This window comes from Equus przewalskii, chromosome 2, assembly GCF_037783145.1.
Source record: "Equus przewalskii isolate Varuska chromosome 2, EquPr2, whole genome shotgun sequence".
NCBI classification, from domain to species: Eukaryota; Metazoa; Chordata; class Mammalia; order Perissodactyla; family Equidae; genus Equus; species Equus przewalskii.
Genome location: NC_091832.1, coordinates 44,112,537 through 44,135,488, shown reverse-complemented (window position 1 = coordinate 44,135,488; position 22,952 = coordinate 44,112,537). Strand labels below are relative to the sequence as shown.

The window sequence follows — 22,952 nt, the reverse complement described above, 5'->3', positions numbered from 1 at the left end:
TGTGCCAGGCCTCATTTGGGATCTTCTCAAATAAGCCAGGAGGCGTGATTGGAGGCCAAGAGAGGTAGAGGCACCAAAGGCTACTTGACTTTCTATCCAGAGCAGCCTTAGCCCACAATGAGGTCTAATCCTTGTGGGATCAGCCCCTTTCTGGTGGCAGTGGGGAGGGCTGCAGGAAACGCTGTTCTTTGATCTGAGTCTGGTTCCGTGGGCAGGTCACTCCTTGTTCCTGTGGCAATGGTTACAGTAAGCGGCACCAATCTTGGACGGAGATTTCCAACAAACCCTTAGAAGCATCCCATGTTTCTTTCGTGTCATCAGAGGGTGACGTGCTTAATAGTTACAGTTTGTCCATATCATCTTTTTTTCCCGGGAGAAAGAAAAATATCATGATTTATGTAATCATTGCTAGGGAGCCTCAGACCTATAAAGAGGTCAAGGGTCTCCAAAGACTCCTAGAGCTTGGGCTCAAGGGAGGGTGGCATGGTGTCCTTTACTGAAACCGGGGCAGCGAGGTGGGGGGAGATCTGCTCTAGGCATGGAAAGTTCTAGAGGCCTGATCAGTGCACAGATTGAGGAGTGGGCTGAGGTAAGGGGCCAGATATAGACTCCAGATCCAAGCTGGAAAGATGAGGGGCATCGGGTACAGGTGACCTTTGACCCCAGGAAGTAGATGACCCCACTAGGAGGAGAGTATGTTTAGAAAGGAGGCCCTGGGGCACCCTGACATTTGGAGGTCAGGCGGAGGCCAAGGGCCCAGCAAAGGAGGCTGAGGAGGCCTGGCCAGTGAATCTGTGTGTGCTTGTCCAGGCCAAGAAGAGCAGGTATTCAGGAGGCAGGAAGGGCCCCTGTTAGGCAGTGGCCAAGTCAGGTGAGGATGGGAAAGCCACTGGGGTTGGAAGCGAGGAAGTGACGGTGTGGAGGCTCACTGGATGGGTGAGGGGGTTGGTAGCTCAAGATGTGGCTGTGATACCAGGAAGCCAAGACCTGCCCTCCCTCGGAGGAAACATGCAGCTTTCCGAAGCTTCCTCTTCCATTCTCTCACAAGAGGCATGGAGAGGCTGGACAACTAGGATGCCTATTTGCCATATGTGGAAACTGAGGCTTGAGAGGGTAAAGAACTCACTGCACAGTGCCCTGCACAGTGAGCTGCAGAGTCAGGGTGGTGAACAGAGGCCGGGACAAGGGGCAGGGCTGGGAGCAGAACATTTACCCATGGTGTCACTGCGACTAGAACTTGACAGGCTGGAGCCAGGCGGGATCCTGAGGCCGGAGGTCCCTGAGACCCTGCCCCTCTCCTCTAGGCAGTCACTCGCCACAACAGAAATGACGCCTGGCCTGACCCGTGCTTGGCAGGGCCTGGACACCCCAGGCCAGCTGTGCCCCCTACCAGAGCACAAGCAGGAGGAATCCTAAAATACAGCAGTGGCTCCAGGCTCATGCCAGGCACGAGGCCTGTGCTGAGGGTTCTCCAAGAATATTGCATGGACGATTATTGCCCCCACTTTGTGGATGGCTTTGAGAACACAGAGACAAAAGGCAAGACCGTGGCATAGCTTGAGGGGGCCTCACACGCCAGGTCCTTCTTACACCTGGGTCCTTCTCTGCCTCTCTCTTGTCGAGTGATGGTCACCCCCTGTGCCTCAGTTTCCTCATCTGTAAAAAGGGGACAATGCTAACACCTACCCCGTAAGGTCATTAGGGGGACTAGATGAGAGAATGTGTGTCTCATGCTCATTACAGTGCTTGGAACAGAGCGATCATTCAATAAATGGTACCTGTTATCATATTATCAATTATTATTATTATTACTGCTGTTGTAAATTCATCTCTCTCTCCAGCTAAATTTATTAATTTATTTTGTTCCTTATGCAATCCATATTTTTATAATTTTCGCCAGTACATGTGAGGGTGCTCATCCTTCTTGCCTCCAGGGTAATGAGGCCTGGACCCCCTTTCCAACCCCAGCCCATCAGCATATCTTCCCCATGTCTTGGGGGAAGAGGCTGTGACTCCAGAATGGGGGCCATGAGTGCAGAGGCTGAAATACTAACAGTAATGGTGATAAGCTCGAACATTTACTGAGGGCTTACCCTGTACCAGGGACTCCAGCTGGGAGTGCCAGTCTGTGAGTGGCCTGGCAGGTGGCTGTGGGCATGACTGCCGCCTCCTGCTGGGGTCCTGCTCTGTGCCAGCTTCTCAGACCTTCTTAGGCTGGCTGGGCCCTGGGTCACGGATACCTGCCAAGTGTGAGGGCTGGGAGGGCAGAGCTCCCAGCAGATCTGGCACCTTGAGCTGTGTACTTTGCCTCAGGCCTCCCCAGAGAGAGCCCAGTGGGCCCTGGGTAGTGGCCCCCTCCAGCATCTGATCCCCAGGACCCCAGAACTCGCTGTGCCTTGGTTACGGAGTGAATAATTCAGGCCACTGAGTATTGGTCATGAAATATTAAACAGGCTGTTACTGACGCACCAGCATGTGAATGGGAATGGGGTAGGGGTGGGGGGGCTCGACGCTGGCACTGGGGCGTGGAAGCTGGTGGCCTCAAGCCAGCGTGTTCCTGAGGAGAGGCGTGTGGGTGGGTCCCTGTCTGCTGCCGTGTGCTGCGTTGGTAACACTGGCTCGTGAGCACCACTCTGCACCCAAACATGGGTCAGGTAACGGAGGACAGCCTACCCCCTCCTCAGGGTCCCTGCTCCCCCCCAAATTCGTGAAGTGCCAGGCTCAGTGTCAGCCTCAGCAAATGGCAGCTGTGCTTCTGGGGAGGGGGTGCCCACATCAAGAGGAAGGAGAGAGCAGGGACTGGGTGCTCAGTGGGGGCTGGAGGCAGCCTGCGGTCAAGGGTCAGGGAAGGGAACAGAGCCCAGGGTTTTAGGGCCAGGGAGAAGTCAGCTGGGAGTGTCCAAGGGGTGTGTGAGAGGGAGGGGCCAAGTCATGTCTGGGGTGACAAGAGGGTAGGTGAGTGGGCAGAGGGAGGAGGAGTGGGTGGCCTGGTGCTGGTGTTAATGGATGGGTGAGGGAGGGAGGGCACGGATGGATGGGGCGGAGCGTGTGATTGATCTCATGAGGGGATGGATGGGGGAGGCAGATGGATAAGAAGATGTGAAGTTGGATGAAGCACTGTACTTCCTGGGGCTCAGAGAGCTGATCTAGCACCGGGAGACGCAGCCCCCAGCCTGAGCTTAGACTGGGTGGGCAGCTTCTGGGTGTGGGCCTAGATTGTGGCTCCACCTAGTGCCCGACTCTGGTAACTACACCCCAGGCTGTCCACACCCATTGTGAAGCCGGAAAAACTAAGGCTCAGCCAGCGGCCAGACCAGCTTCCCTATTTCCCAGCAGCACTCCACCTCATGGGGCTGGTTACCTGTTCCCAGTTAGCACCCCTCTGTGGGGGCTGGGGAACAGGGATGAGAGGCAGTGACAATTGCAAACTAGGCCCCAGGGAAGCCCCAGGGAGTGAAGACCTGGCATGCCAGCCCTCCATCACACAGACAGATGTGTGCTCAAATGCCACTGACCAGCTATGTGACCTTTGGCAAGCCCCTGAGCCTCAACCGCCCCTCTGAAAAATGGGAATGACAGTAGGATCTAAGGGAGGTCAATGAGAACCTGCCCGCTGATACCATAGCTCACGGGAAGTGCTCAGTAAACGGTGGCCACATGTAGGCTTGCCAGAGTAACAACAACCAGGATATCCAACTGAATTTTAATTTCAGATAACAAATAATGGGTTTTTTGGGGGGAGGGTTGGGTATTTTTCTTTCTGCTTTTTCTCCCCAAATCCCCCCAGTATATAGTTGTATATTTTAGTTGTGGGTCGCCACCTCAGCATGGCCTGATGAACGGTGCCATGTCCACGCCCAGGATCCGAACCAGCGAAACCCTGGGCCGCCGTAGCAGAGCGCATGAACTTAACCACTCGGCCACGGGGCAGGCCCCAACAAATAATGTTTTAGTTTAAGTATGTCCTATGCCATATTTGGAACATACTTATACTAGAAAATGATTCATTGTTTATCTAAAATTCAGATAAATTAACAAATGCACCAGATTTAACTGGGCATCCTGTGTTTTATCTGGCAATCCTACCACTCTGCCCTCTGAGAATTCAGTCTTCTGGGGGAGGCAGAGGCCAGAATCAGTTATGGTCAACCAAGCACAACAGGTGGTCCATGGAGTGAGCCCAGGGCAAGGTGGGGCATGGGAAACCAGGCAAGGCCTCATGGAGGAGGGATCTGTACTGAATCTTAAAGAGTGGAAGAGGGAAGGGCGTTCTAGATGGAGGGGGGACATGATTAAAGGCATAGAGGTCAGGCAGCAGGTGTGGGGACTAACAGTGACAGTGGGTCAGTGTGCCTGAAAAGGTAGGGAGAGGCCAGGTCACCACGTCCTTGTAAAATGGTGGGTTATTTACTCAGATGTGCACTGTGGAAAAGAGGCTGCTGGGGGTGGGGGCGGGAGCGGGGGGAGGGGCAGCAAGACAGAAGGGTGCCCCTGAGGGAGACTGGCGCAGGACTGAGTCCAGAGCGAGTCAGGGACAGCGGGGCCTGGTAGCTAGGCCTTCTCCAACCCACCCTCCCAACCCTCCAGAGCTCCCCAGAAGGAGGGAGGCGAGGGGAGTAGGAAGGCTTTGGAAGGGCGCAGCACTGAGAGCCCACTGTGGCTGCTGCGTCTCTCCAGGGGAGTGAATGCCCAAACCAAGAACGGTGCCACGCCCTTGTACCTGGCGTGCCAGGAGGGCCACCTGGAGGTGACGCAGTACCTGGTGCAAGAGTGCGGCGCGAACCCGCACGCGAGCGCCCACGACGGCATGACCCCGCTGCACGCTGCGGCGCAGATGGGCCACAGCCCGGTCATCGTGTGGCTGGTGAGCTCGGGGAGGCGGCGGGACGGGGCGGGGTCCGGGTGGGGTGGGGCCTGCACTGGAAGGGGGCGGGGCCAGAAGGGGCCCGGCGCCCAGCCACCCGTCTCTCCCCCGGCCCCTCCCGCCCAGGTGAGCTGCACAGACGTGAGCCTGTCGGAGCGGGACAAGGATGGCGCCACGGCCATGCATTTCGCGGCGAGCCGCGGCCACGCCAAAGTGCTCAGCTGGCTCCTGCTGCACGGTGGCGAGATCTCCGCCGACCTGTGGGGCGGGACCCCACTGCATGACGCCGCCGAGAATGGGGAGCTGGAGGTGAGGGCGGGGCCGGGGGCGGGGCCGGGCGGGCGGGCGGGGCGGGCGCCCTCTGCTGGCCCCGCGCTCTCAGTGCAGTTCTCCCAGCGCGCGGGGGCCCAGGCTGGCGGCCGGGGGTCCTCACTGCGCCCCGCGCAGTGCTGCCAGATCTTGGTAGTGAACGGCGCGGAGCTGGACGTCCGCGACCGCGACGGGTACACGGCCGCCGACCTCTCGGACTACAACGGCCACAGCCACTGCACCCGCTACCTGCGCACCGTGGAGAACCTGGTACGTCCCCGACGCTGCTCCTGGCGTCATCTCACCCCCGCCCTCAGCTCCCCCGAGAGGGAGGTGGTGTTACCTCTTTTACCACGAAGGAAGCTGAGGTTCAGGGACCTGAAGCCTCTTACCCAGCGAGTAAGAGCCCTACACCATTACCCCACATGAACTCTCAGCCCAGAACCACTGATCATTGAGGAGTGAGGGGCTGGAGGCAAAAAGGTCAAGGAAGGAGGACCAGCTTCCTCCTGATAAGAAAGAAGGCTGGAGAAATCACAAGACACTTACATACCGATGGAAATAGTCATCTTCGTCGACCCGTTCACAGCCCACAGTATTAGCTCATTTAACTCACCACCGCCTTCTCAGGTAGGCAGTGTGTTAGGGTCCCCGTTTCAAAGGTGGGTAAACTGAGTCTCAGGGGGACCCCAGGTCACACAGCTGTTAGAAGGTGGAGCCGGGTGGCCTGGCCCGGAGCCACCTCTTTTGACTACTACACTGTATTAGCTCACTTTGTGGCTGCTTTGTAACTGGAAACTTGTGTTGTTCTTTCTAAATTATTTTATTATGGTTACACAGCTGTATAGTAACCCACCGGGACTTGAGCTCAGGTGTGGGTGGCTCCAAGTCCAGGACTCTGCTTCATCTGGTGCAATGCCTGCTTTGGAGAGGAGGGAGGAAAAGGGGTGGGCCTCACAGGCACCTTCAGAAGCACCCGCTCAGGGGGCAGCCTGGCCCCCAACCCAGAGCATGGCTGCCCTATCTGCAAGCATAGGGGGCACCCTGTTCTGGGGAATCAAGGGTACAACAAGGCCCAGGAGTCAGAGACTGCCACTGATCCCGAGGAGGCTTTTCCCCCCAGAAAGGGACACTCAGAGAGAGTAGTGGTCCAACATGTAATGAGCGCCCTGTCACCAGGGTATACAAGCAGGGGTGGATGCTGTGAAGGGCATTTCTGCACCAGAGGTGGGTTCCTTCCCACTGAGAGAGTCTGTGATTCTGTTTTGGGGGTGCAGTGGGGGGTGGCACAGAGCCTCAGCCCCCCAGCCCCTCCTGACAGTGTCTGCAGCTGCTGGCAGTAAGCAACGAGCACCATTCCTTGAGTTCGGACTCTGGCAGGTCCCCTTCCTAGTGCTCTATGGTGTAATCTTAGTTCATCTTCACAGTAAATTAATACTGATAGTTGACACATATGGCATTTATTAGCTAACATACCCTGGCACTTCACTAACTTTTCAAATCTTTTTCACAACCCAGTGGGGCAGGCAGTAGTGTTTCCTCATTTACAGATGAAGAAACTCAGGTGCAGAAAAGATAAGTGACTTGCCCAAGGTCACATAGCTAGTAGGTGGAGGAGGTGAAATTTGAAGCCAGCATCCCAGGCTGCACAGCCCGTGCCCCTAACCTCCATTATCCCTGGGGTCAGGGCTGGGCACCCCCAGTGCCTACTGCTGTCATCTAAGAAAAGAGCATCTTCAGGCTGCCGCCCCAAACCCAGCTCCTGTTGGCTCCCCTTGGCTCATGGGGTAGGCAGCAGGGCCTGGTCCCCCTGAGCTGGGTAGGATGTGGGGGCCCTGGCCCCCTCACTCAGGGGGACCCAGCTGCAGCAGTGACAGATCCAAGCCACCAAGGAGGCTGGCCCAGAAAAGGCAAACACTCTCACAGAGCCCCTAATTACGGGGCCAATGAGCGTGGCTGCTGAGCTGTTACCTGGTGCCAGGCCTGCCTCGCACTCCCAGGGGGCCTGTGACACTTCTCAGGCAGGGAGGGGGCGCAGGGCAGGGAGGAGCAGGCCTGGGCAGGAGCAGCGAGCAAGCCGGCTTGCAGCAGCAGGGCCAGCATGGGCAATGTAAGCAGGGCCCCCACCCCAGCCAGCTCCCATGCCAGGAGGGTCAGGCCTGTGGACAGGGGCACAGACAGTGGTGGGGGATGGAAGGCTTGGCAGCCTGAGTTCAGGCTGCCCACGCAGCTCAGCTGGGCTGCCCCAGGCCCCACCCTTTTCCCAAGGGCCCCTTCAGGAGGCAGGGGCTGGGCTGGTCTTGGGATTTGCCTCAGTTGGGCAAGGAGGGACAGTGGTTGTTGGCCAGGTAATGGGGGATCAGTCTTGCCTGCAAGTTGTGGGGGCCCTGACCCCCTCCCCCACCCCCAGCTGCTGCATGTATTCTCACCAGCTGCAGGGCCTGAGCCCCAGCCCCACAGATACACTGGAGCCCAGGCCCTCTGCCCATTCATAAGGAAGGAGAGGGCTGGTGCCATGGCAGTCCTTCCCTTGGGGTCCAGCCCAGGTCCCCTCTTCTGTCAGTCTCTCCCCACCACAAGGAGGAAGGGGACAGGGGTGGGAATTTCGCAGGAACCCATGGTCCTGCTGCCAGGGGGCAGGGCTTGAATTTTAGCCTGGGAAGAACCTGAGAGACCCTCTTGTGATGGGGAGGAGAGCCCAGAAAGGGAAGCGCCTTGGCTGAGGTCACAGAGTGAGAGCATGCCTGAGCAGGACCCTGGCCCAGAGTGTGCTGGTCCTCGCGGCCTCCCCTTCTGCTCAGAGTGTAGAGCACCGCGTGCTGTCCCGGGATCCGTCCGCTGAGCTGGAGACCAAGCAACCCGACTCGGGCATGTCCTCGCCCAATACCACCATGTCGGTCCAGCCACCGAACTTTGACCTCAGCTCGCCTACCAGCACCCTCTCCAACTATGACTCCTGCTCCTCCAGCCACTCCAGCATGAAGGGCCAGCGCCGCCCCCTGCGTGGTGAGTGGGTCAGAAGAGGGAGGAGGGAGAGCAGACAGGAGCCAGACCACTAGACCCTGAGGGCTGGCCCGGGGCCCACTCCACCCACAGCTAATGATGGAGGCTACCCAGGTCACCAGGAGGGGACACTGGTTCTGGTGAGAGACAGGTGACATGCATACTTGTGTGTGCCCATCACAGGCATACCTGTACTTTCACACATACTCTCCCTCAGACAAAACCCCCCTGCACCCAACACACAATTCCATATCCTCACTCACACATGCACAAAATGTTCCCTAGACCTCACACCCGCCCACCCACACTCAAGAGTGCACACTTGGGGGCTGGCCCCATGGCCCAGTGGTTAAAGCTCCATGCGCTCTGCTTCGGCGGCCTGGGTTCATGAGTTCAGATCCCAGGTGCAGATCTACACCACTTGTCAAGCCGTGCTGTGGCAGCATCCCACATACAAAATAGAGGAAGACTGGCAACAGATGTCAGCTCAGGGCTAATCTTTCTCCAAAAAAAAGAGTGCACAACTGTACCTGTGTACACACAATACACAGATATGAAGGCACAGCCACACGTACGGAGCCGCACAGATACAAGCACACACCTGCACTACACACAGACACATAACCTTCTATTTCCATACTCAGACATACACACAGACACAAACACACACACATGATGCCCACAGACCAATGCACGCACATTCACAAATACAAAGAAGCATGTGCACACACTCACAAATATACATGAATGCACAAATGCTCAGGCAGAAGCCAAGCAGGTGTCTACACACACTCTGACCATGCCTTGAGCATGGGTGTCTGTCCACCTGCCATGCCTGCTTCATGCCACCAGGTGATGGCCTGCAGAGATGGCAGGGGGCCCTGCAAAGACTGGGTGTGGTCATCCATACTCCTGCCACCTTGCCCTGCCAGATCTGCCCTGAGGGGTGGCCCTTCTGCTCTCCACATGGCCCTGCTCCACAGGCACGCCCTCTGGTGCCTCCCCTCTAAACCTGAGCACATTGTCTTTCCCCAACAAGTGCAGGGCCCGGGCCCACAGTGGGGCCATACCAAGCTGTGGCCCTGAGCCCCCCTGGCCCTCTGGTGAGTTGTTTCCAGGCAGTGGAGGTCTCGGTCCTGGGGGACAGCCTCTCTTGCAAACTCCCAAACCCAGCCTTCCTTCCATCCCCAGGGCTTCCCAGTGCAAGGGCTGCAGATATACAGAGCTACATGGACATGCTGAGCCCGGAGCTGGGCCTGCCCCGTGACAAGATGGAGAGAAGCACACCACCACCACCCAGCTTCCCTCCGCCACCCCCACCCCCAGGCACCCAACTGCCCCCACCTCCACCAGGCTACCCAGCTCCCAAGCCCCCTGTGGGGCTACAGGCAGCTGACATCTACATGCAGACCAAGAACAAACTCCGCCACGTGGGGACTGAGCCCTTCAAGAAGGAGGTAGTGAACCCTTAGCCACCTGCTGGCCTCCCAGCACCGGGACTAGGCTGATGGAGAGCAGTGGAGGCCAATGGTCTGTTCAAGCTCCTGCCCAGCCCTATGGGGGCTCAGGGCTGGGCACTGGGAACAGGGAGATGAGTAAGACAAAGCCACCACCCTTTGGGGAGCTGGGGGCAGGGGAGGGGTGAAGGAACATATACCCAGACAGCGTGCCTCTCAGGGAGCTGGGTCCTCCCCCTCCTTACACAGAGTGTCAGGGTGGTCGTGGAGTTGGCAGAGAATATGTGCAAACTGCCTCTCCACAGACATACACATGCCCACAGCCCCGGGCTTAGGCGGAGAATAGCTCCCAGGGGGGTGTCTTCCAGTAGGAGATGCGGATGGCATGGCTGTGCATGTGAGGGCCAGGAGGAGGGTGGAGGCAAGGTGAGAGGGCACTAGCAAGACTCAGCACCCATTGGCTTGGGGGCTGGGGCTGCGGTAACTGGTGGCTGGCTCCCCAGTTTGGGGCTTGAGCTCCCAAGTGGGTAGAAGGGCCAGTCCTGAGATGGGATCCTCTGGGAGAAGCAAGCTTGTGAGAAAGGGATGAATCTGGTGTGGGCACGTTGAGTGCCAGGTGCCCAGGGTGTCAGGGCCTGTAGGATCCTGGCTGAGCTCTGGGGCAGGGGGAGGGGCAAACGGCTGGTCTGGACAGCTCTGAGAGTCCTGGGCAGGGAGACCCAGAGGAGGTCCTGTGGTACTGGCCAAAAGGACAAAGCAAGGCTGGCCTGTGGCAGGTGGGCATGCATGCAGCCTGAGCCCTCAGGTGACCGAGTGTGGGGTGGAGGCCCCTGAGGGTCCTGTGGGAGGCCTGACCTTGTAGTTCTCCCTCCAGTCCAAGGCAAGCCACTCCAGGGCCAAACTGAATAACCAATTCGCACAGGTGACTGAGGTCACAAGGCCACCGAGCAGGGAAGGGGAGGGCCATAGCATCCACAGAGACTCCACCTGCCCCCTCTTCATGCCACCTCAGACCAAGCTCTCAGTCGGGTTCCCCTTTCATCTCCACCAGATGGAGGAGGCTCAGGAGAGGCCTGCAGGGGACCTAGGGCCAGCGGACTTCCCCAGCCAGATGTGTGGGCCCTGCCCAAAGCCGCAGGACAGGTGGCCGGGCCTGCACCCCCTCCCCTCCCCTGAGCCATAGCATCAGGCCTGTGCTGCCCCCATGCCCCTCCTGGGTGTGTGCGTGTCGGTCTGCAGGCACCGGGTGCTCCACAAAGGGCCCTTTGTGTGCCCGCAGTGCCCTCCGCCGGGTCGGAGCTTTGCCTGACTGTGGGCGGGAGCAGGTTCGTGGCTTCCACGCCTCGGAGCTGCAGGGGGCGCGGAGGGGCGGGCTGGCCCAGAAAACAAATCCTTCGGTGTCCCGTTTCCTGAAACGTGAGCCAGGTCGGGTGGAGCGTGGAGGGTCCGGGGCCACCGCGGGGACACACGGGCTGGGGGGTGAGACGAAGGACAGCCCCCCACCTGGAGACTCGGCCTTTGGCCCTGCTGGCTCACATCCTCCTTCTCAGGCTGGGCTTAGCAGGGGGCATCTGCGAAAGAGCGGGCTGCTGTGCTGTCACCCGAGCCCGCCTTGCCGCCCCTGAAACTCGAGGCTTGGGCGCGGGTGTCGGTTTACGAGGATGGCGATGGTTTCCAGATGCGGGAGGGGAAGGGCAGGGGCGTGACCTGGAACCCAGGGGGGCCAAATATCGGGGGCTCCACTGCCTGCGGTCAAGACCGCATTCTGTCTCCCGCGTATGGAGGAGATGAGTAGGGGGATGAAGCCCCGGGTGCCCAGCGCCTAGCGAGGGAGAGAGGCGCAGGGGGCGGGGCCACATCTTGCCCGAGGGGCAGGCGCGGCAAGGCCGGGTGTGGCACAGCAGTTGGCGGCTCGGTGGCGTCCCCTACTGCTGGGGGGGTTCCGCTCGGGATTGGCGGGTCCTGGGTGATGTCAGGCCGACAGAGCTCATAGGCGCGGGCGGGCACGGGCTGGGCTGTAACCTGAGAGGAAGGATCAGATAGCGCAGGTGTCCGGTCCATGCCGCCCCCACCGCCAGGTGCACAGCGGGGGGCCACCGGCACAGGCGCAGGTAGGAGCAGCCCCAGCCCCGGGGCGGGCGGCTGAGAGCCCTGGGCAAGCAAGAGCCTAACAGGACTTGAGTTCTCGAGAGGGCGCCCTCGGGGCCAGGACTCCCGCAAGAGAGGGTTCGGGGGAGCCTCGGGGACGCGCGGGACGGTCTGGCAGCCGGCGGTGGGGTGCGGCTGAGGCCTTAGCGCTGGCGAAGCTGGGAGCTGCCCCTTCTCCGGCTCCACCCCGCCCCTGGGCCCGCCCCTTCTAGCCTCACTGGGAGCCCTTGTGCCCCTTGGCGTGCGCCCAGAACCCCTCACTGTAGAGTCGACCGAGCCTGCCCTTTTACCGAGGCCCCCATAACCCTTCCCCTATCCCCGTTCTGAGAACAGGAGGGTCTGGGAACGGGGTTGGTTGCAGCCTGCGACGGCCGCTGGCCGCGAGCCCCGAGAAGGTGAAGAGCGGGCGGGGGCCGGGGGCGGGGGAGGCATAAGGGCCAAGTGCCTGAAGCCCACTTCGCCGCCGTTTTCCCACAGCTGAGCTCCCGCGACGGCCACAACGGGCTGCGGAGGCAGGACTCCAGCCGCAAGCCCCGCGCCTTCAGCAAGCAGCCCAGCACGGGGGACTACTACCGCCAGCTGGGCCGCTGTCCCGGGGAGCCGCCGGCCGCACGCCCGGGCATGGCGCACAGCGAGGAGGTGCGTGCCCGCCAGCCCGCGCCCGCCGGCCGCCCGGGACCCGGCGGGGCCGCCCGCTTCTCACTCGCTGGCCCCTCCGCTCCCCCGCAGGCGGCGCTGCTCCCCGGGAACCATGTGCACAACGGCTGCGCCGCGGACCCCAAGGCGTCCAGGGACCTGCCGCCGCCGCCGCCGCCGCCGCCGCCCCTGCCCGAGGCCCTGAGCTCGGCGCCGCCTGCTCCGCCTCTGCCCTTTGAGGGCGCCGGTCCCGGCTGCGGGCAGCGGCGCTCCTCCTCGTCCACTGGCAGTGAGTAGGGGAGGGTTGGGGGGGGGGGGCGGCGCTAGCCCTGAAGGGGAGGGAAATCTCAACACCGCCCCCTCCCCAGCTGCGACTGCCCTAGTGCTTTCTCTTTTCCTGCTTGTTCTTCCTGCAGCCCCTACTCCAGTGAGGACTTGATCCTAAGAGAAGGTTCTGACTCAGAGCAGGATGCACATGTGTGTGTTAGCTTGTCCTCCTTGATTCTGGGGGTCAGGTAAATGGACCAGATTTAGCTGGGTCCGGTTCATTTGTCCTTCATGTGATGTTGACTAGGGCAGTAGAATTGACTGGAAGATCTGAGCTGTGTGATCTGGGGCACATCCACTTCCCTCTCTGGGCCTCCCAGCTCTTGTAGCTGGTGATTCGGATTAGCTGGTGCTAGAGGGAAGCGCTGAGAAGTAGAACCGGCTTCAAGGAGTCAGAGCTGCTGGCCGACTTTCTTCCTGCCCCACATCTGTCCTGAGCCTCTCCTCCACTCCTCACCTCTTTCTCTTGTATTTCCAAGCTGGCTACAGCCCTGAGCCCTTCTCAGATGCGTCAGGGATTCTTCCCAGCCACGTCTCCCCCAGGGGCCTCACTCAGGCCAGACAGGGTCTGGCTTAGGGGACAAGACCAGTGACCCATCATGCCCTGCCCTCCCCGTCCTGGTGACTCCCCTGGGCATCATTTTTTAAGAGCTAGACTGGTGAGGCTGGCCCAGTGGCACAGCGGTTAAGTTTGCATGTTCCAATTCGGCGGCCCAGGATTCACTGGTTCGGATCCCAGGTGCGGACCTACGCACCGCCTGTCAAGCCATGCTGTGGTGGGCATCCCACATATAAAGTAGAGGAAGATGGGCATGGATGTTAGCTCAGGGCCAGTCTTCCTCAGCAAAAAGAGGAAGATTGGCAGCAGATGTTAGCTCAGGGCTAATCTTCCTCAAAAAAACAAAAAAGAGCTAGACTGCTGACCAGGATTCCTGGGCTTCCCTTCTGTAATATGAGACAGTCTCCTGCATGCCAAGGCTCCTGGAAGGCCCAGGAGGTAGTGCCTGGGTGCTGATGCTCCCATCCCAGCCTTGGGGGAGGTGGAGTGCCTTTCTCACCCAGCTGCTCAGTGCAGGGACCATGCGTAGTGGTACCATCCAAAACTTCACCTCTCTGACTGGGAATGTGAGGGTGCAGTGGGGTCCAGGGTAGGGCCAGCCTAGGCTCCCTGGGGTACCTATGGAGCCCCAGCCCCTGCAGACCAGAGCCATAGTAGCATGTCCACCCACTAGAAAGGCCCCAAGCTCTGGGGTCAGCTTCTTCTCTCTACAGCCTGGAGCAGAGCTGAAGCTAGGAACAGAAGAAAAATAGACTCTGGGCTTCTCTAGACACCCCTTCTCAGCAGAGTCTGGGCTGGATGCCCTATGCCAACCCAATGCCAAGATTGAGGCCCTTGCTAGGGGAGCCAGGGCCAGTAGCAGCCCTGCCCAACTCTCAGGGACACCAGCAAAGCTGGGAACTGGGCGGACCACCCTTGTGGAGCCCCAGAGCCGCCTGAGCCAGGGTCAGATGGGCAGGAAAGTTCCTCCTCTCCTCTCCCCCCTCCTCTGCGCATCTCCCTCCCTTCCTCCTGCCCTCCCTGGCCTTCTCTTTGTCCTAGCCTCACCCTGGCCCCCTCCCCCTCCTAACTTCGCTGTCACTTCTCTCCTCTCGGTCCCTAGAAGTGAGAGTCCTGAGGCACAGGAAGAGTGAGTAGCTGCGTGCGCGGCTCCTGGCTGAGGCGCGGGGGCGGGGGATAAGGCGCTCTCAGGAAAAACGATGCCGAAGGGGTACGGGACTTGAGGAAAGGGCAGAGCCAGGGGCGGGCAGGAGAGAGGTCCTCGATGCCACATGCGGGGCCTCCGGACCCACCTGCCCTCCTACCCCCACCACACTCGTGTGCACGCTCACGCATTCCGCGCCCGGCCGACGGTTTTGCCTAAATAAATGAGCCTACCGCCGGTGCCTGCCCGACACCTTTCCGTTTTTCCCCCTTCCGCTACTGCGCTCTGGGATCACCAGCCTGGGCAACCCAGGAGCTGTTGGCCCGTTTTGTTCCCCTCACCCAACCATGACTCCTTCCTCAGGCTCTAAAGACAATCCTCCCCAAACTCCAGTCACCTCCGCCGGCCTCGTCGGAAAATGCAAACTCCGCTCCGGGCATTTGCATGTTATCCGCCTGGCCCTTCTTCCTGGGTGTCCCCGCCCCATATACTTAGTAAAGGCTCCGTTTTCCTGAGTCTCCCAGAGCTAAGCAGCGCTTTGCCATAAGTGTGCTCCGGGCTTGCAACCAGTGTGTCTGCGCGGCGTCTGTCTGTGGGGGTGGAGTGGGGAGGGGACCGGCTGGGTTCCGGCGTCTAGGGTCCTGAGCCCGTAGAGCCAAGGAGGCCCCAGGCGATTCAGTCCAAGGGTCACTGGGCTTTGCTGATGCAGAGGGCCGGAGGAAGACTCCACCCCGGCAGGGCCGAGCCAGGGAACCTGGGACAAAGGTCGGGTGGCTGGCCCCAGGTAGTGTTTTGGAGCTGGGCAGTCAGTGCGCTGGGCGGAGACATTCGCTTGAGGCCCCAGGGCCAGCCCAAGAGCCGTCATGAACTCTCAGGGGCCTCCAGGCGGAGGCCCCACGCCCCGTGAGTAGAACCGGGAGGATGGTGGGGCCGCGCGGGCTGCGAGCGGAGAACCCGTCTCTGGGGTCCTTGAGGGCTGCTCGCGAGGCCCGGGATCTGGAGAGCTGCCCTCTCGGCCCAAGGGAAGGCCCCCAGCCCGGTCTAACTTGGGGAGGGGGCCGCAGAGAGACAAGTCGGGGGTCGGCGGGGACGCAGGCCCCCAGCCAGCACCTCGTCTCCGGCCTCCGCTCAGGCACCAAGTCTTTCAACATGATGTCCCCGACGGGCGACAACTCTGAGCTGCTGGCTGAGATCAAGGCGGGCAAGAGTCTGAAGCCGACGCCGCAGAGCAAGGGGCTGACCACGGTGTTCTCCGGCAGCGGGCAACCGGCCTCCCAGGTAGGCGGTCCGACAGGCGCCCCCGCCCCGCCTCCCCGCGCCCCTGCCCGCCGGGGCTTAAGCCCCGCCGCTTCTCCCCGCAGCCCGACTCGCCGCTGCTGCCGGCGTCGCCCGCGCCGTCACGGGCCCGGAGCCCCACCCCGCCGGTTGCAGGACCCCAGCCGCTGCTCAACGGTAGCGTGGCGCCGGCGCCGCCCGCCACCCCTGCGCCTGGCGTGCAGCTCGATGTGGAGGCGCTCATCCCCACACACGACGAGCAGGGCCGGCCCATCCCGGAGTGGAAGCGCCAGGTGATGGTGCGCAAGCTGCAGCTGAAGATGCAGGAGGAAGAGGAGCAGAGGCGGAAGGTGGGTGGGTGGGGCTTCCCAGGGGGCCCTGGGGTCTGCAGCTGGGCCCACAGCCCACCCCCTACATCACACTCCCCCCTGCCCGGGCCCTTCAACCTCAGGCGGTTCCCATTACCTCTGGGGAAAAGCAGGGTTGGATGACCTCCCCTCTCCTGGGGCTGTTCCCCATCTCCACCGCCCAGTAACCTGTTCTTTGGTGAGATGGCCATGTTCATCCAACTCTAATGTGCCTTCAAATCGCCTGGGATCTTATGAAAATGCCTATTCTGATTCAGGAGCTCTGGGTGGGGCTAAGATTTTGCACTTCCAACAAGCTCCTGGGTGAGGCTGACCAAGCTGGTGCAGGGACCACGCTGAGTAGCCAAGAGGGCTTTGGTCTCTGTCAGACCAGCCTGGGCTCTTTCCCTACACTGCCACTTTCCAGCTGCTGATACTGAGCCTCATCCAGCCTCAGTTTCCTCATTTGTCAGGTCAGTTGATCATCACCGGCTGGCAGAATAGTTTACCATTGATCTGCTCAACAGACATTCCCCGGGCGCTATCTATGTGCTACACTGTTGTGGCCTCTGGGGATTCACTGTGTATCTGTCAGGGCCTGCTCTCAAGGTGGCTGCGGGAGGGGGTCAGGGGAGGGTCAACCAGCAAGCAAACACGGCACCTTCGTAGAGTGATAAGTGCCCCCAAGGAGACAAAACAAGGCTATGTGAGAGAGGGAGCGACCGGGGAGGCAAACACGGGGCTGTTAAAGCACCTCAGTGCTGTGATGGGGAGAGCAGAGCAGTGGGCAGCCCTACTCCACCATCCTGCTCAGGCTCGGGGCGTGGTTATCGAGGGAAGAAGTGATGTCTAAGATTGACTTGGAAGATAAGCTAGAGGTGGACAGAAAAAGAGTGGAGCAAAGAGCAACCAGGCAGGACAGGGGAGGTCTGGGAGTCAGAGTGGGTGTGGCTCGGTGACTGTACTATGGGAGGGGACAGAGCTGGAGAGGTGAGTGAGGGTCAGATCATCACGGCCTGGCCAGCTGCCCAGAAGAAAATGGACTTTCTCCTGGAACCGTGAGGAACCTGGGAGGGAAGATAACTGGGAGGTGGCATCATCATATTTGTAGGTGGGGAAAGGATTGTAGTGGAGAGGATGAATTGGGAGGCCTGTGAGGAGGTGAGGGCCCCCCCCCCACCCCAACCCGGGCTGGAAAAGCCTGGTGCTAAAGTAGCAGCATAGAAGTGGAGAAAAGAGAGGAATAAATGAGACTGTCAGAAGTGCTTGGCAAGCCTGGCTGTATGAACTGTACTATTATCCCAGGGATGACAGGGCGTGGGAATTGCAGTAGGAATTTAGCCTCTTTAAGAGCCTCTTATCCATCAGATAAAAGACTGATGTGGAACAGGGAGGGCTTGGGCGGAAGGACAGCTTGAGAAGGTCGTGGATGGGGAGAGGAGAGGCCCCACTGGGGTCTGGCCTCGACATCGACATCGCAGACTTTGGGCGGGGTGGGACAATGCGCCGGTGCATCGCAGCTTCAACGCCTTTTGCATGTTCCTTCGGTGGTGTAATGAGCAACCAAGCCAGGTGTGGAGACTCCGTCTGCCCGCCCTGCCTCTACAACAGCGCCCAACGACCGGCTGTGTCCCCGTCAGCGACCAAAGTGGACACTGCCCAAAGCCTGGAGCGGCGGCCTGGGCCAAAGCCTCGTCCCAGCGTAATCGCCCGCCGGCCAGGCGAGGCCCGTCCGTGCAAACGCAGCCCCGCGGAGCCATTACACCACCCGGGACATGCAAAGGGCGCCCTCGGCGGGCGCTACGGGAGCCAGGCCAGAGGGAGACGCGCCTCCCTCCCCTCTCTTGTTTTCCCCGCCTTAGCTGACGGCCGGCAGCTCGTGCTGCTACCCCCGCGAGGGCTGGAGGTACTCCCGCGAGCACAACGGCATCCTCGGGCCCTTCGGCGAGCTCATGACCGAGGCCGACATCCTCCGCATCGAGCAGCAAATCGAGAACCTTCAGGTGTTGCACAAGGCGCAGAAGCTGGAGGCGCGCCTGGAGCAGCTGGAACTGGAGCTGGAGCAGCTGCTGCCCATTTCGGCCGCCTTGTCGGCGCCGCGCTTCACCGTCGACCCGCGCCGCATGCACGGCCGAGCCGCCAGCCTGCCCGCCTGGTGCAGCAAGATCTCCACCCTGCTCAAGAGCATGGCCACGCTGCTGGCCGCGCTGGGCGGCCGGCCTGCGCACCTAGCCGATCTGCTGGCGGCCGACACGGGCCAGCCGTTGGCGCCGCTGCCCGACGCGCCCTGGCGGCCGGGCCCGCTCTGCCTGGGCCGCTCCCACTCGCTCAGCTGGTGCCGCGAGGCCGTGGCACGCGAGATCCTCGAGTGTGGCGTCTCGGTGCAGCACCTCCGCGCCACCTATGAGCTGCGCGCCCAGGGCCCGGCGCCCGCGAGCGACCCGCGCCGCAAGCTCTCGTCGCCCTCCGGCGCCCCGGGCCGCGAGCCTATCCTCGAGGAGGACTACGTGGCGGCTGGCCCCGACGAGCCAAGTGCCGCCGCTGTCAACGGCCTGCTGGCCACCGCGGAACCCCTGGGCGTGCTGGGCCCGCCCGAGGCACCAGGCCGCCAGGTGGCGCTGCCGGAGCCCGAGCAGCTGGCGCGCAGGCCGCCGCTCCCCACCGAGCTGCGCGGCGTCCAGGACTACATCGACATGCGCAAGGAGCGCATCGTCTACCTCTTCCTGGAGCACTGGCGCAAGTGGGCCTTCCGCGGCCCGAGGCGCCACGCCCCGGCGCGCCTGCGCAGACTGCTGCCCCGCGTGGCGGCCGCGGGCGCTGGCCTCTACTCGGAGGCCGCCGACGTGCCCCAGCCGCGGGCCGCCGACGGCCTAGACGAGCGGCTGCTGCGCCTACTGAAACAGCGGCAGGTGGTGGGCAAGCTGCTGGGCCGCTGGCGAAGCCTCCTACGGCAGGTGCCGGCGCGCCAGCCACCGGGCCTGGGCCTGGCGCACGGCCTGTACTGGCCGGAACAATTTCTGCCGCCCCTCGACGGCGGCGCGCCCCCACGCTACGACAGCCTCACTCTCGATCTCTTCATGCTTGGCTACTTCCAGCTGCTCGAGATGGGCCTGAGTCGCGAGGAGCGCAAGTTCCGCCACCTGCTGTGCTACGAGATGTTCGACCGGTTGGGCAGCCACCCGTGGGAGCTCATCCGCCTCTTCCACCGCGTGGTGCTCGAGGAGGTGGAAGCCGGCCGGCGTGGCTGGAGCGACGGCTTCGAGGACCTCAGGCGTCAGTTCTTCGGAGACAGCCCAGAGGCTGAGCCGGCCCGGGAGGAAGAGGCTGAGAAGGAGCCAGAAGAGGAGGAAGAAAAAGAGGAGAAGGAGAGGGAGCCGGCCCAAGAGGCCGCTCGAGCTCAGACGGAGGACTGGCGAGAGGAGCAGGCGGAGGCGCCTGCCCCTGCACCGGAGCCCCCGTCCCCACCCCCGCCAGCCGCTCCTCCCCCGACGTCGGACCCTCCTAGGACTGAAGCCCCCGCCGAAGACCCCCTAGAGCTTGTGACTGAGATGGGCGAGTTCAGCAACGAGGACATCTGCCGCTACATAGACCGCAGCTTCTCCTTCTGGAAGGAGAAGGAGGCAGAGCTTTTTGACATCTGAGCAGCAGAATTCAGAAATTACCCTGAAGCATCTTAACCCGGGCCTGGATGCCTGTCGGGTGCTCTCTGGAGGCCAGAAACAGGCAGGAAGAACCCAGGATAGGTGGCCTTGGAAAACCCAGCATGCCCGGGACCAGGCTGCCTCAGCCTTTGAGGTCCCATCATGGCCTGATGTGGGGTGTTGGCTGGGATGGGGGGGGCATGGCACAGGGCAAAATAGATGTTCCCATTTGACCCTACAGTGTTGCCTGCTTCCGCATGCACCCAGGTGGAAGAAGCAGCCCCTCTCAGTGAGGGACTTTGGGTCCCCCTTGGGGCCGTGTGGCTCTCTTTCTCTCTTTGGTTTTTCACTGGAATTCACAGCTGCCTCTTTGGCTGAAGTCAGGGGAGCCACGTGTGCAGTGTTCCGTGTGACGTGTACAGATCCTTTCTTCCCTGTAACAACCAAGTAATAAAACTCTTTGCTGTAAGCTGCCTGTGTTGGATGCCCCCCGTCGTGTCACTGTAGCCCCACAATTGTAGAGCTGGTGTCTATTCTGGGAATAGGACAAATATAGGCCAGAAGGTCCTTCACAGTGGAGCCAGGGGGCAGCCTGAGTCTCTCCTAGCTGGCAGGATCTGTGGGGGCCCAAGTATGTGTATCTGCCCAGAGATTCTGGGCCACAGGCCTGGGGTCATCTGCCCACCCGCCCCAATGGGGAATCTCATTCTCTGCTCCCCTCCTACACCCAGCTCTGACCTCTCTGGTGCTATCTCTAGGACACAGGGACCGGGGTTATGGCACCTTCATCCATTTGCCCTATAGAAGGGCATCAAACAGGTCTCTTCCTGCGACCCCATCTGTGTCCCATTGTCCCTGACTCAAGAAGATTCCCAGAGTTGAGGGTGCACCCCCTTCAGCCCCCTACGTCCCAGCCCATGCTGACCCTGAAGCTTTGTGCTCGTGTTTCAGGAGGAGGAGGAGGAGGCCCGGCTGGCCAGCATGCCTGCCTGGAGGCGGGACATCCTGCGGAAGAAGCTCGAAGAGGAGAGGTGAGCTGGGGGTCTGGAAGATGCAGGCCCTGGCAGGGTATGTTGATCATGTCCCTGAGGTAGTGGCACCAATTAATGCTGTCTTTTTTCCTTCTAGGGAGCAGAAGCGGTGAGTATGGGGCTGGGCTCGACCTGCCTCTCCTCCCTGCACCTAGTCACGGTCTTTTTGCCCCTTCACCCAAACCCATCTTGAACACATCCCCTTGTCACTCAGCCCTGTAGCACAGCCTCTCTGTTCCCAATAATCCCACCAGACCCCTCTCCCCCAATAACTTAGTCCCTGTTCCCCAAAGTCTACCTCCTATGCTGTAGTAACTTTGACACGAATTACCCAGCTCCCATCTCCCTTTCTGCTCTGCAGTTAACCCAACCTCTGTGCTAATAACCTTGATAGTCTGTCCTTCAGAACTTAGTTTCTGTCCCCAGTAATCTAGCCCAATGCTGTCCCATAGAAATATAATGATAGCCACTTATGTAATGTTAAATTTTCTAGTAGCTACGTTGAAAAAAGAGATCCAGATGAACTTAATTTTCACAGTATATTTTACTTAACCCAATATATCAAAACTCAGTTATATACTGAAATAATTATAATTTCAATTGAAATTATATATTTCAATATATAATCAATATAAAGATTATTAATGAGATGTTTTACACTCCTTTTGAAAACTAAGTCTTTCAGATACCATGTGCGTTCTGTGCCTACAATACTCCTCAGTGCCACCATTTCAAATGCTCAAGCCACCTGTGCTTAGCAGCTACCTTGTCAACAGCACAGATCTAGCCCCCACGTTCTAATAACCTGTTCTAATTACCCAGCCCATCTCCCAATAATGTGCTTCCTCTGCTCCCCAGGAGCCCAACCCCAGTCCCGAGTAACTCAGGTCCTGGCCCCAGTAATCTCTTCCCCTGCCCCCAGAACGCCCCCTCCACACCCTCTGCCAACCTCAACCCAGCATCTCTGCTTCCAGTAACACCCTCAGCCAGCAATAACCCAGCCACAGCCTCTAAATCACCCAGCTCTTATGTGTACCCCAGTGACCCCAGTCTGCCCCCAACCAAGCCCCTCTGTCCCCAGCAATCTCAACCACATGCTTCCTAACCCACCCCCTGTCCCCGCTTGCCTAGCCCTTCTGCCTCTAGAACCCATTACCCCGCCCACCATTAATTAGTCCCTCTGTCCTCAGCAGCTCAGCCCCTGCCCTCAGTAACCCACTCCTTGCCAGTGACCACTCACAGTACGCGGCCCACCCTCTCACCCGGGCCGCTATTCTGCCCCCACCCCATGCTTAGGAAAGAGGAGGAGCGACAGAAGCAGGAGAAGATGCAGCGGGAGAAAGAGCAGTCGGAGAAGCTGCGGACGCTGGGCTACGACGAGACCAAGCTGGCGCCTTGGCAGCGGCAGATCATCCTGAAGAAGGGAGACATCGCTAAGTACTAGATGCCGCCCTCCTGTGCGCAGCCTTCCGAGTTCGTAGGGGGGCCCCCCAGCTCCCGCCCTGGCCTGGCAGGCCCGGGAGCCGCGCCGCCCTCCCCTCCCGCGCTGGAACCCCTCCCTGACCCTCACCCCAGGCCCCGCATCCTCAGCCCGGGGTGACGCTGGAGCACGCCCGCCCCCGCAGTCGCCCAGAAAAAGTGCCCAAGCTGTTGACGCAAAAAGATGCTGCTTATTTGCATGCCTACTTACATATATTTGCATGTTCGTTGAATGTCAAAATGTGCAGAGCTCTCCCTAGCCCCGTGGGTGGTGACTTTGATTTCCCCGCGGGGCGCGCACCGGCTGCAGCCCCCTCCCCCGCACCCCGGAACCCGCGTGGCTGGCGCATCCTGGGCGGAGGCGGGCCCCACGCTCGGGGAAGGGGTTTTCCTCCCTCCCTGACCCAGATCTGCTCCCGGCCTAGCCGGGGCCACATTTCCCATCCCCGCCAAGGGTTTCCTCTCAGTCATTTGTTTACCAGAAACGATGAAAACTGCAAACTGCCCGTCGGGACGGAGTTGCCGCTCCTGGGGCCCCACCTCTGCCCCCACTTCCCTCCAGTTAAGTCTGCGCCCCGTCCCCGGCTAGGCCCCGCGCTCCTCGGACCCTTTCACTGCCCTGGTGGAGTGAGTGGAGGACGAGGGGCCCTGGACCTGCCTCCAACTGCTGCCTCCCCAGTCCCCGCGCCCCCGCCGTCTCGCACCCCCATTAAAGCGCTCTCAGCCGCCCGG

General features: G+C 60.6%; 1 protein-coding gene across 9 annotated transcripts in view; it reads left to right on the top strand.

Moving 5' to 3' along the window:
- Positions 1 to 22,948, top strand: part of ESPN (espin) — a 32,149-nt gene extending 9,201 nt beyond the window's left edge. The window contains exons 3-15 of one of the 9 annotated variants that reach the window (XM_070603874.1): positions 4,678 to 4,864; positions 4,991 to 5,173; positions 5,312 to 5,443; positions 7,975 to 8,179; positions 9,368 to 9,633; positions 12,259 to 12,420; positions 12,511 to 12,706; positions 14,406 to 14,432; positions 15,580 to 15,725; positions 15,809 to 16,072; positions 20,662 to 20,741; positions 20,839 to 20,850; positions 22,038 to 22,948. In XM_070603874.1, the coding sequence (XP_070459975.1) occupies positions 4,678 to 4,864; positions 4,991 to 5,173; positions 5,312 to 5,443; positions 7,975 to 8,179; positions 9,368 to 9,633; positions 12,259 to 12,420; positions 12,511 to 12,706; positions 14,406 to 14,432; positions 15,580 to 15,725; positions 15,809 to 16,072; positions 20,662 to 20,741; positions 20,839 to 20,850; positions 22,038 to 22,185 (2,008 nt within the window). In that variant the 3' untranslated portion in view covers positions 22,186 to 22,948. Of the gene's footprint in view, positions 1 to 4,677; positions 4,865 to 4,990; positions 5,174 to 5,311; positions 5,444 to 7,974; positions 8,180 to 9,367; positions 9,634 to 11,597; positions 11,745 to 12,258; positions 12,707 to 14,405; positions 14,433 to 15,172; positions 15,351 to 15,579; positions 15,726 to 15,808; positions 16,073 to 17,931; positions 20,180 to 20,661; positions 20,753 to 20,838; positions 20,851 to 22,037 lie in introns of those variants that run through there. The other 8 variants (XM_070603885.1, XM_070603882.1, XM_070603892.1 and 5 more) reach the window with 8 other exon arrangements.
- The last annotated feature ends 4 nt before the right edge of the window (positions 22,949 to 22,952 follow it).